The sequence below is a fragment of the Corvus brachyrhynchos genome, unplaced genomic scaffold, assembly GCF_000691975.1.
Source record: "Corvus brachyrhynchos isolate BGI_N302 unplaced genomic scaffold, ASM69197v1 scaffold53, whole genome shotgun sequence".
NCBI classification, from domain to species: domain Eukaryota; kingdom Metazoa; phylum Chordata; class Aves; order Passeriformes; family Corvidae; genus Corvus; species Corvus brachyrhynchos.
In genome coordinates, this window is record NW_008237681.1 from 4,868,591 (window position 1) to 4,882,187 (window position 13,597).

A 13,597-nucleotide genomic window follows, 5' to 3' on the forward strand; every position below is an offset into this window, starting at 1 on the left:
AATTTCATCCTATGGAGAGCAGCAATCATGAGCACAAGCCAACGAATCAACATTTCTCCTTTTTGTGTTAGTGAAACTGAAGCTGCCTTCTAACACTCTAAATCACTTTCTTATCACTATGTAGTTTTTACTTTTAGAAAATAACTTCTTAAAGCATATAATAATAATAACAGTAATATTATTTAAAGGGAAAAGGTTTCATTAATAAAGATAGAAGTAGGGATAGACAATGGCAAAATGTGGTCTAGACATATGCCTATAAACTCTTAACTATACAATAAAAGAGAAAGTGATACTCAACACCCATGGATCCATTGAGCCCATGGATCTCTAGGCTCCTGTTACACTGGTTGAAATCCTGTCAGTATCTCAAACTTAGTGTCACGTGTTTGAAGATCACATGAATGTGGCCATAGGAATATATGGAATAAGCACCCTGAAGCAGCTGGATATAGCTGAAAGCTGGGAAGTGTGCATCATGGGCTTCTCTCTTCTGTGCCTCAGGCATCTCGACTATGAAATTGTCCTTAGAAATGTCTTGCCATAGGAGTCAAAGATGTGGTGCAGCTTGAAATTTCCTGTAGTCTGTGGGGTTACTTGATGACCAGAAATTTTCTTTGTGTGACAATACGGACTTGAACATAAATTTTACTTTTCCACTTCTTGAAAATCATTGCTATTGTGTTTATGTATAGTGGCTGTTGAGAAGAAATCACTTGGCTCATGCAGACATCTGAGCATTTTAGTGATGGGATTTACGTAGCCTGTCTACCTTATTGTGAATATGAATATTTTTATTACAGCTTCAGCAATAAGGGATAAAAACGTCAATATAAGAAAAAGAAGAAAAAGCAGTGTCATACTGAGTGCAAATAACAGTTTAGGATCCTGAATTTCCTCTATTCAGCCTAGTAAGATACTTATATAAAATCAATAACACTAATATAAACATAGTCTCAATGTGTCATTATTCAAATATATTCTTGTAGGTTTGATGATAGACACACTAAATCATTACATAGAAATGGACATATATATATTATATGCATTTATGCTAAGTTTCATTCTTTAGAACCAACAGAATAGGAAAGAAACTTACCATTCTTCTTGTAGAACATGATTTCTCCTTTAAATTCTATCTTTTCCTCCAACGATTTCTCAATTTGAAGAATCATCTGCTCATTTGTTTCAGCACCAAGTAAAAATTTGCAGCTGCAGCTCTTCTGCATGACTTCAGTCCGTGCAAATCCAGCAAGCTCACAGAAGCCATCAGAGCAGTAAACAATGGGGAATCCTTTAGCCACCTGAGCATTTGCAAGGATGAAGTTACTATCTGCAGAAGAACACAAAAGTAAAATATGAATTAAGTCTAAATTCTACACCGCTTGACATAGTTCTTTCTTTAGCATCATAAGAAGGAACAAGTGGACAGACGTTTAAAAACATTTAAGTCCCAACTGCCTGCAAACAAGAATCTAACTTCTGGTTTCAGACTATTATTCTTAAATTAAATCAAGTCTAATAGTCCACAGATCATCATACAATAGTTTTTCATGGCTTTGTACAGTTTGCCTCACTGTCTCCCCTCAAGGAATACTTTATTATGGCTGCCTCTGAGGTAGGTTTCAACACATTAAAACAACCACTTGACCAAACACTGGTGAAAAATATCAAAATTTTGGAGAAATTTGAAACTTTATGTTATGCTGCCACTCAGACTACTCTGCAGTCTGAACAGCTGATATAAATGCAGCTACATCATAAAATACCAAAAAATCTCCATGGTCTCAGTAAGACAATGTTGACCTATATCAGCACTCAAACTAATGTATTCTATATAATTTTGCAAGGGAATCCTTAAAAGTGCAGTTGAGTGACATGCCAGGCTACATGGAATTAGGGACATTCTAGACTACATGGAATTATTTATCCTTTGTGGAGTGTGGGGTTAATTTTGTTGAGGGTTTTTTTGTTTGTTTGTTTGTTATTTGTTTCCTTTGTTTTTGTTTTTTAGGAAAAAGGATTAAATATTTCACCCAAAATCAGTCATCTGTCTTTTGGAGCCCCACCATACTTCTCCCATATGAAACAGACACATCAAAGATTCACCATTTTGTTATACTTAATTGTTCAGTGTGTTTAAGCTGCAACCATTGTGCATGATACATTCATGAGTAGCATGTTGATATGGGCATCAATCAACAAAATGAGGTGTTTTAATTTGATTTCAAATCTTTGGCAAATCTAAAAGTTGAACCTATTGACAACCTCATAGCTCATTCCCATACATTGCTGAAATGTTTTTGAAGGCTTTGTGCCTCAGACCTTCATCTTCAGCCTATGCTAACAACTCTGGCCCTTTACAGTTTTTTCAGTTACCAGGGAGACCTTTTCCAGATAACATATGAACTTTTCATACAGGTTTTTTGCCTGTCTTTCCTTATCTTCAAGTAAAAAAAAAAAAATTATGGGCAGAATTTGTCTACATTTCACATTGAGGGAGGAAAGACTATTTTTTGCCTATTGCTTGTTAAGAAATGTTTACCTTACAGCTTGCTAGCAGGAGCTTAGGAGCAGTCTAGTCCCAAGACAGATACCTCTCATTTTTCAGACTTATGTGCAAGTGAATCCATCTGTATGTATTAAGGAGAAATACTATTAACTAACCCACAATCCCTTGATAAATATTCAGAAATTTAAAGAGAAAGAAATGAATTATTTTAATGGAAAACTCAGGTTGATATGCCTAATCCCCATACAGGGATATATTATTTATGATTGGAAAGGGAAGGACAGAATTCATAAACTAAAATAGAGGAAAAATAGGTCTATTTTTCAGTCTGAACCATCACAAGAGTTCTATATCTGTGAAATCCCAAAAACTTCAGCTATGTTACTCTTTAATTACCCAAGGCATAAAATACTGTCTTATACTGCTAAGATTTCAGTATTTTAAACACAATGGAGGTTTATTAAATGATCAATTTGCTCTCAAGACTTTCCTTCAGTTACCCATATTTTGTTTAAATTTAATTAAATTCTTTCAATAAATGATGGTTATTTCCCATTTACCAAATATGTTTTTAAAATGCATCCTGGTTCAGTGCAGTGCTTGACTTAGCCTGTAATTTTTATTTGCCTAACTGGGGAATAAGCATCATTACCATTCATGAACTAACATGCTGCTCCCCCTGTCAACACAAAACTAAATCCCCACACTGCCAAAAGAATTAAAGTCATATGCTTGCAGTGCATAATGACAGTGTGACAGTGCAGGACCTGCAGATCATTCATACCAAATATATTTGTAGCTAGCAAATTAATTTACTTCTCTGTTTCTTGTTGTTTAAGATGCAATTATGTGGTGCAAAGGCTGCTGTGGGGTTTTGCTTTTCTTTTTAATTCTAATTCTGCTTCATACAATTCTGAACAATTAGAATTAAAAAGAAAAGCAGAAGCAGAATATGGAACAACAAAAGGAAAAAAAAAGGTAGAGAGGACATGCAGTAGTGAATGAATATCATTATTAATAGGAATACACTGGAGCTTACCAACTATGCCATGATTTTATGAAAAATGTAAGGTGGCCAAACTCTATTTTCATTTACACCCAAATAAACCCATAATAATTGTAGTTACTTTAACATTCGTGGAATAAACCAGTTTACTTATGAAAACCAATCCAGTACCAGCTAGAATAAGAGCCAATCTTTCTCTTAATATCAGCAGACGTCTGATAAGGCTTGTAAGCCTAATTTTACTGAACTTTTTGAGTACAACATCAAAGCATCAGCATCAGGAAAATACAATCACAACTATATTTGCTGTTTTTCTTGAGCTTGAAGTTCAAATAAAATAATGAGAGATGCACCTATAATCCCAAACTAGTACACTAAGGGACATATTTAAATCATTTGTTAAAAAATTTCTTGTCATACCAAAAAGGATCAAGAAACATTATGCCCAATAATTACATGTATCATCCAATTCTTCACTAACATTTATTAAGTGATTAACATTTACCTATTACATAAGGCAAATTAAAAAAAAAACAACCAAAAGCCAAACAAACCCATACCTTAAAATAGTCTGGTTAAAAGTTTATTTAGTTCTGTAATTTATTTTTATCACTTCAAATCTTTAATATCGCTTGCTATTACTCATGCATGTAAAACACCATAAAATATTTCAAAAAAACAAGTACTGAGGGTGAAATTTCTATCATTCAGGCTTTGTTGTGACACAAATAACAAACCCAGCATTTAATTTCATGATCTTCAATGATAGCTAGATGGGCTTTAAAATCTAGAGTAAGATAAATGACATTTTCTTTAGAATAATTTTTTAGAAACCTATGGACTGAAAGAAAACACATTTATTTATTTTTTAATTTGCAGCAGGAAAGTTGCAATGAGTGATACAAACCTATTGGTCTGTATATTTTGGTAAATGTTTGTGCGTAGATTGCTACACTTCCATAATAATATAGAAGTTGTTGAATTCCATATTATTCTTTCAGCACATTGGCCTGAATATTAAGCTATTTTATTCAGGTTGATCAGAAGACAATATTAGATTACAGGTAGATGTTTCTTTTAAATTTTACTTTTAGATAAGAAAATACATCCAAGATAAACACTTGGTCTATTGAGAAAGATGTAACCCTGAACTTTGGGGCATTTGGAACAACAGGGTAGAGCTGCTGAAAAGCTGTGTAAGAATGAACAGGTTTGGACTACTGAGGAATAAATCTGGTGCAGGTAGTTCAGTTTGCCAACTGCACACTGAGATGCAGATTGAGCTCTGGGTGGGAGCCTGAGGCAAGAGACCATGAACTGCCAACCCTTTGGTTAGCAAAGGGCACAAAGATGGGTGGATGGACTCTGAGGGACACAGCGGAGCAGATGATTCAGGAGAAAGAGAGAGACTTGTGTGAGGAGAGACTGTGAGGATATAAAAGCCATGGGGTTCCTTTGTTGAAGGTCCTCCTTGGAGGCACCAGCTCAGGCTGTTTCTGTGTTGCTGTGCCATGAATAAATGGCTTTATGGAAAGAGTCACCTGAGGGGCTGCTCTGGGAAAGCTGGGGTGGATTGGGTAGGGGAAACTGGGCTGACTGTGTGAGTGTGGGATGTTCAGGGAGTCCAGCAGGCACCTGTCAAGTCACTGGAGCCACCCATAGTGAAGGGGCCTCAGTCCCAGCAGTCAAAGTCTCTGAGCTGGGAGTGTGACTGGCAGAGAATCAAGAGAACGGGCAGACTGGATGTTTTCTTGACTGTTTGACCATAGGTTTCAGCTCAGAAGTTAAGTGCTGGAAGTCTCTGCAAAATAAATTAAAAAATTCAAATTGGATAATTGTATACTAGCTTTGGATAAAAATACTTGATTTTATGTCCAAGCCTGCACGGGTTGGGCAAAGGATGATTTGGAAGTGCCTCTGTTAAGATGGGACAAGAAGTGTAGATACAAAATATCCAACATTCACCAGGTTTTCCTTTGGCAGCAAGTCAGCAGAGACGGATGAATGTGAGAGAGGTCCCTGACTAGTCAGCGCAACTTAAAAGCAAATTTTTTTCAATTGTGATTCTTTTATTTTAAGCTCATTTTCTATGAAGCTCAAATTACTTTTTCACATGAAAGTTTGAAGGAAGACTATTAGGAGCTTGCACATCTGCATTCATTTCAGAAGTAGAACATACTGGAGAGGATAGGACATTGATCAACAGAAGATTCATGTGGTTTCCAGAAATCTCTACCAGAAACACATCATAAAGCCAGAGAACCAAATAAGATGAACCAGAACCTTGCTAACTATACCTTCAATCACAGGCTTAGACATTGTTGCCCTGTTTCAATGATACCCAAAAATTATAACCAGAGAAACGGAAGAAATTTAGGTCTTATGCTGTCTGATACAGAGAATCTTATCCTCTAAACATCCCATGACAAAGTTTTAGAATTGAGATAATTAAAGAAAAAGGCGTTATGCAATACCCTTCCTCCTAATTAATGCCCACAATTTATCTGAATGTTTGTAATGACACTGTGCTACATTTTTACTCTGCACTCCCTTCATAAATCCTACTGTCATATCTAGCAAAAATGACAAAAGGGTTTTTGCTTTAATACTGTGGCTATGTGTGCTATAAATCTCATCATTGTGCTTCCCCAGTTCATTTAAAAGTTGTTTTCAATCAAAGTCCAGAAGGTTTCATGAAGAGAATACCTATCTGACATCTTTTGCAACTGAGCAAAGCCAACAACCATTCTAATTTTAAATATTAAATTATTTAAGAATTAAAGAGGAAGAAAAAATCCTACAAAAGAAAAAATCTTTAGCAATTAAAGAAGCTGCATTAATTAAGCAAGTGACTCACACGGTTACTCTATTGATTGTAGAACAGTCCACAATTCTTCTGGATGAAAGGATTTACTACACTTAGATTTGATTCCACAGTTTGTACACAGGCAACTTAACAAGGGAAATCTCATTCCAGGTTCATGCAAATTACCGTGACAGGCAACATGACCACATTAACAGTTAAGATTACTGATAAATTGAATGATTAAAGTAGCATATGAAAACATTTAGCTTTATGTCAGCACATTTAGATGCAAGTGAATTTAATTAGAGCTCACAAGCATTTGCCAGCTAGTGTCTTTTGAATCTGATCGAGACCAAGATGATTTTTATAATGCATACACTTCCAAATATTAAAATTCCTCTTGAAAAATCTCATTACGGTTGACTGGGTCACTAATGTGAGGTGAAGATTTATCTAGATCTAAGAAAGTCAGAAAGCAAGCTGTTTATACTGATACTTCCTCCCACTATTCTGTAAAAATGAATTCAGATTCCAATGAATTTACAGTAGTACAGTGAAAGGTATAACTATTGCATTAAAAAGTACAAGTATGGACAGATGAACAAAAGACCTATCACTGTAAATCACTGTAACTTTTATAACTGATTTCATCAGCCAACTCCTTTCATTATGAGGAGATGTATTCATAAAATTTGGTAACAGCTACAAATTTAGAGTACAAAACAGTATTTGAAGTACCCAGCCCTATGGACTCAGCTCAAGGGGTAAGCTTACATAGCTCCCACTTGACCTGAACTGACAGGAATAATTTCCCGTAAGTCGAAAAGTTCTGAACTCAGTAGCTAAGAACTAAACCTTTCATTTTGTATTTACAAAAATATTTAGTCTGACAGTGAAAATGCTTTACTGTATTCAATATTTATAGCTACAAGAAGAGTTAATCTGCAGTGCAGTTCAGCATGGAGATGTCTAAGCAAAATTTGGGCATCTGGTTGCTAAATCATCCCCCAGCCTTATTGATAAACACAGATCATAAGCCACTTGAGAGACTTGGTGTTTAACGATCTTGATCCCAGCTTTCATTGCCATTAGTGCATCAGGTCAATACTGGAATAATGACTGCAGCTTTCTGCATGACCAGTAAAATTACCTATTCCTAGGAGAAAGCAGACCAAAAAGCCAGACTGTATCAGAGAGAAACAAAGTGAAAAACAAAACGAGTAGTGAACCTCATGGTACAATGGGCTTCTGGCATCTTAGTGAGGAAAAAAATTATTTGCTCCTCCATTAGGAATCTTTGTGCATGTTCTTATTGCTTTTCTAATCTCAGTATCATTTGCATCTACCTGAACTCTAAAATATAAGACTGAGAAGGACTATGTTGAAATAGTAGCAGTGCTGTGACTACTCATGTATTATCACAGAGCACCTTTCAAATAAACAATCAGTACAATTGTAAAGGGTGAACTATAGTAAAGGAAAAAACTTTCAGCAGAGATTACTTTTAAATTCTTCAAAATTAAGCTCCACTAGAAGAAGTAAAGAGCTACATCTTTTCCTCAGAAGGAAATATGAATTAGTCTAAAATATATCTTTGCTTTTTTCTTTATATTTATCTGGAATTACAAATTCACATATGCCAGTTTAATCAAGGTTAAAATGAAATATTTCTTTTCCCACCCTTAAGCTTTGTTGATACTGACAAAATTTTACTTTTCAGTAAAAAAAGATTACATTCTATTTGATGAGCATTATTTATGTCATTGATTGTGCAGTGACTCCCATTACACTGTGCAGATGTAACTAAAAAAGCTATATTGCAGTTGTCAAATATTTACATGTCAGTTTTATAGGCATTGAAGTGCTGCAAGTAAAACAGCACATGGCACTGGAAAAAAAGAGGAAACAAACCCAAAACAAAAAAAAAGAGACATTAACAATCAAGAGACACTGTAACTCGTGAGTCACCAGCATGCTGTGACAATGTGCAGTGTCGTCCAGGAGTTACTTGCTGGGCGCTTGTTTTTCTGACAGGACTGAACCCTATATCCCTCATGAGGGAATTCAGCTGTTCAGTGTATTCTGTGAGTGCCCACTGCAGAGCAGAGTGCACAGGTTCACATTTCCAGGGGAAGCATATTTTACAATTTCTCCAATAAAATACATGGAAATTTTAAATTCATCCACCAGGCAGAAATGCCATTTGTGTAACCCAGCTATATTTGATTTGTTTGGGTTTTTTCCAACTGTTATATTGATTTAATTCACCTGGAATTTAAAAATGGAATTGCTATAAATCAAACTAACACATAGGGTTCTCATAAGCTCAAATCATATAGCTCAATGATTTAAGAGCCTGGGACCATGATTTGCTTTCGAGCGTTCAACCGAGAGAAAGGTTTGCAGACAACACTCTTCCTGAAAAGAAATATTTTCAAAGACAAGAGCCACATCATCAACAAATATTTATTAATGTGACCCTGTCCACACCTTCCTTTATCACTTGTCTGAACTAAGAATGAAATAAGGAATTGAAAAGTGTTATATTTACAGCTGTATTAAGCACATGTCATCTACTCACAATTTGTGCTCAGTTTGCAGACATACTGAATTTTCAGCATTGCATAATATTTTGTGGTTTTAGTATCCTACACTTGCCTGTACCATGTAACATGCCTGATGAACCTGTTTGTAACACTACTGCAGTGGATAACCCTTTGAATATTTGCACTCAGTGTACACACTGCTACTGATACTGCAACATATGAGCAGCCATATGTTACAGATGCTGCTTATACAGCTAGTGGAAGAATACAGGGGAAAAGATTTACCAGACATTATTCTTGCATAACTGAGAGGAAGAACATAAGCTAGACATTTTGAAGCCAGTGTGAAATGGCTGTGAAAGATCATGTTCCTGGCTCTTTGAAATCTAATGCTCCTTTCCTCTTATGAGACTGTGTTAATTATGGAGTGGTAGCTCAGGGGCTTGGAAAATATCTTGACACCATCTATACTGGAAACAAGAAACTGAATTTCTTTACAGTGTGATGATGCAGAGTTCAAGAACTATTCACCTACCATTGGGAAAGTTTCATCTTATCAATTTGAAATGAAGTGGATATGGTCTGGAAGACGCTAAGTATCTGGAAGTTTTGCAGCAAAGGAGCACATATATGAATACACAGCGAAATTGCCTGGGTTTTGAAATGAGTAGATTTCATGGAAATTTGTTTCCCCTTTGAAAGTTAAAATATGTTAAAATAACTTTGTGGATTCTATGTATTCTATATTAAAGAATGTTATCAGTAAGAACATGAAGAAAATATTTTCAACACAGAAATATAAGGAGATATTAGTGCAAAGAGAGTAGAAAATCTTTATGGTCCTTCCACTTGCTTCTACCATGCAAGGCCAGAAGGTGTTTAATGTCCACATGCTAAGCAAAGGGAACTTTCAGCCACTATTCCCAAGAAGAATGAAAGAGGAGAATTTACACTTGCAGCCCTGGAAGTGGCCATGAAAGAAAGAGGGACCAAGCTATGCCCTCTGGAGAGACTCCAGTGAGGGACGAATCATAAACACACTAATTCTCCTCTGGTCACAGTGGGGCATTTCATGCCAAGTGTCCTCACGTGAACAAAATTATGTATTCTCAGAACAGAACCAAACCCACTTCTGGGTTTAAACTGAAGGCAAAAGGGATGGTGATCATCCTTCCTCAGCACCATCTGCCTAATGCCTAATGGACTCCACAGAAGGTGGGGCAGCATCCTCACCTTTTGCATATGATTTTCATTTTCACAGGTGAGATACACAAATGACAATGTCAAAACCACTATCTGTTCAGATACCACACGTTGCTATTATATTCTCTGAATAAGAAACTTTTCCCATTTTATACAAGTGCTATACTACCCTGAAGTAGTTACTCAAAGAGGCTCAAAGCTGATTTTCATGTATGCTAGACCATATACATAATTTCTGGGCTTTTCACTGTCACTTTTACAATCCCCTATGACTCCCACGACAATTTCATGACAGCTTGTGGTGAGTTTTACTGTATTGATTTTCCCCTATAATTATTGTACTTCAATATTAAGGTGTCAGAACTTTAAGAGTAACTATTTTGAACCTTTGTAGTTTATATGCTCATCTCTCAATCCCTGAAATTAAAGGATAATCCTGAGTTAATTTTAATGGGGAGTAAAAGCAGACTCCCTTGTGCCTATTCCAGTGAAATGAGCTGTCTGTAAACAGCAAGAATTTCTGCATGCATTTTTCTCAGAGAAGCAAAACTAATCTGAAACAATGCAATCAAAAAGAAAGTCTGTTCCAAGAATGTTCTTCTGAAAAATTGACAGGAATCATATTAAAAATGGTTCATAAAATAATGAACAGTGTCCAGGAAATGTCGTTTCCAGAGGGGAAAGTTGTATACTATACTATTTTCCATAATAAAGAATTACATAGTATATCCCAAACTCACCCTCTCCGAATAAAAAATCCTAAGAATTTCAATATAAGGATTACTGGCATTGTCTTGAGCAAGATCTGTAAAAAAACCAATATTTTGAGGGTGGAAAAGGATGAGAGGGAGGTTAGAGGTGAGAGTGTAATTAAGTTATCCTATTCAAAGGAAAACAAATAATCTTGTAGTGGTTTTCTCACATGAGAATGATCTCATAAAAAATCCAGAGGAAAAATGCTAAAAATATGTGGAAGGATGAGTTTTCTCGTGGAATAAACAAGTAGAACAACCTTAATGGAAAAGCAGATGTATGAAGTAGACATGGGCTATTATTCCTTATAGTAAAGCTCCTATGGACCTCCTGAATGACTGGTGTAGCTTACAGCAGGAGTACCTGAGCTTAGACCTACTGATTTATGCAAGGTATACAAATAATCAAGGCAGAAGCTGCCTGGGGAACCAGAAAGGCTTGAAGTGAACACTGCCATAAGATGGTCTTCTGGAGAAAAATCCAGATTTTGGCTGAAGAAATGAATATGATCTGGAAGATTCAAAGCAGCTGGAACTTTTCAGTAAACTTTTTTCAGTAAAGCAGTACCTATGTAAATACATAGTGAAGTTGCCAGGGTTTTGATTACCTTAGAAGAAGAAAAAATACTTTGGACTAAGTAGTGTCTCAATGAAAGAAATCAGTCAAGGAAGAGATTGCGATAAAAAAAAATCTCTGAACTGAACCCCAAAGGACTTAAAGAGTGCAGATAACAGAAGAAATACACCAAAATCATGATAAGACTGAAGATAGTTACCCAAATCTCGACCTTTTTGTGCCTTCTTGCTTTGTTCTATTTCTAGTTCTTTTTTTACAGGAAGTAAAGAGACTAAGTATCACAGAACCATCTTTGGCATTTCTAAAGCAAAAATTTTATTCTGCCACGGAACAAAACCAATACCCCTTCCTGCCTCTTTTCCCCAAAGTGCTATTTAAGCATAAAACCCCCAAATCTTACTTCGGAAAGAGACTCTCATGAGAACAATAGGCCAGTGCTCAATAATTAAGGCAAGTCCCAAACCTCCAAAATCCCAGGAAAATGTTATTTATTAACTGTACTGCAGTGAATCAGTATCATTAGGGAACCAGGTAGCTTTTCTGAGAATTCTATCAGTCAAAACATACAAATTACATTTGGGGTTTAAAAAAAATTATTCTTACTGCTCCAAAATAGTTTAAAGTAAAAAAACCCCCAGTTGTTGGCACTATACTTGTAAGACAAAGGCAACGCTATTTTTGTTCCACAGGAAAAAAGTATAAGAATGCTGCAATCTAACTCCAGTGTTGTTATGGGAGGTAGTTTGTAGTCTTGCTTAGTTTTGCTGGAGCTCAATCTGAAGAAAGTGGTGAAAAATATCTTGACAAATGGCAGCAGGTGCTTGTATCCGGGTGCAAAGTTTTCGTGCTAGAGAGACTCATTCATTCTGAGAGTTTAGGAATAATTTGTAGAAAGGCAGATATTTATATCTTTGTCTCATCAAGTAAAAGTGGCACTGAGCAAACAGAAAAATACTAAAAATACAGAAATAAGGTTCTATAAATCACACTTAGCGAAAACACCAAAAGTAGAAGAAAGCTATAAATTACAACATGATTGTACTGCCACATTTCCTGTGCAACCTGATGCTGTAAATTTGGAAATTCGTTGCTGCTCTAGATACTGTTTTGAAAGTAAAAATTTATTCAGAGACTAAAAATCAGTTGGAGAATTTAACCAGCAGCATCATATACACCAGCAGAAATGTCTTTTGCAATTCAGATGGCCAAAACACTGAAGCAGTGTAAAACCTTTCCTTTAACCTACTCAACCTCAGTATTGGGGTCAATACTGGAATGGTGGGAAGTGACTTCAAAGGGTTACTCAGAATAAAGACCTTTATTTATCATAAGTGGAGGGTCTGGTGACCAATATCCTCCATGTCTAGTCCAGACTGGGCATTGTCTTAAAGCACAAGAAGTGGATAACATCAGCATCAAGCCAGGACAGAATTCAGAACACTTCTGTACTACGCATATACAGCCAGGCTCTAAGTGTTGAGTAAATGAGCTGACCTGGCCCATGTCTTTCCTTCTTGCAAATAAAGGTCAAAGAACATCTGTAGGTGAGATGCTGTAGAACTTATTTCTTAACTTGAAATTACTCTAAGGAAAGAGAAAAGAGGTATATTTTTTGTTGCTGGTTTTCAACCCACTACAGGTGGTTTTCTTATTATGCTGATTGAATAACGTTAGTGCACAAAGTAGGCATCTGAACTTGTGGATTATATTGTGGTGTAGGAAAAGTATTCCATTTCAGATCACTCCATATGTGTAAATATGTGTAAATAGGATCATTACACAGACTGTGCAAAGCAGCATAAATTAACTTTCTTAAGTTACAATAGCAACAATGAAAACTCTGGGCAAAACTTCATAAAATCTATCACTCTTGGTCAATGTCATAGGTTAGCAAGCATAGTCCCGGAAGGGATGTCCTTGCCAAGGGGTGCTTACAGTTTCCTCTGGGAACTGATAGAACCTATCAGCTGGCCAGTTTGAATATGGACAATTCTTTAAGCCACTTAAAATTGTGACCACCTCTGTGATCCACACTTAAGAATAGACAAACTCCCCACAGCTCTCTCTCTTGTTTCCGGCACTGGGACAGGCGGCTGCAGGCCCCGTGTGGGGGCCAGCGGGCCCGGCCAGGCCCTGCTCGGGCCAGGCCAGGCCGGGCCACGGCCATCCTGGAGCCGATGGACCTGGTCCCGCCG

At 36.5% G+C, this 13,597-nt stretch overlaps 1 protein-coding gene across 1 annotated transcript in view; it reads right to left on the bottom strand.

The window, feature by feature from the left end:
- The window catches only part of KCNH8 (potassium voltage-gated channel subfamily H member 8), a 180,659-nt gene that overhangs the window by 121,589 nt on the left and 45,473 nt on the right, over window positions 1-13,597 (bottom strand). The window contains exon 2 of the mRNA XM_008632000.2: window positions 1,100-1,333. Within this exon, the coding sequence (XP_008630222.1) occupies window positions 1,100-1,333 (234 nt within the window). The remainder of the gene's footprint in view (window positions 1-1,099; window positions 1,334-13,597) is intronic.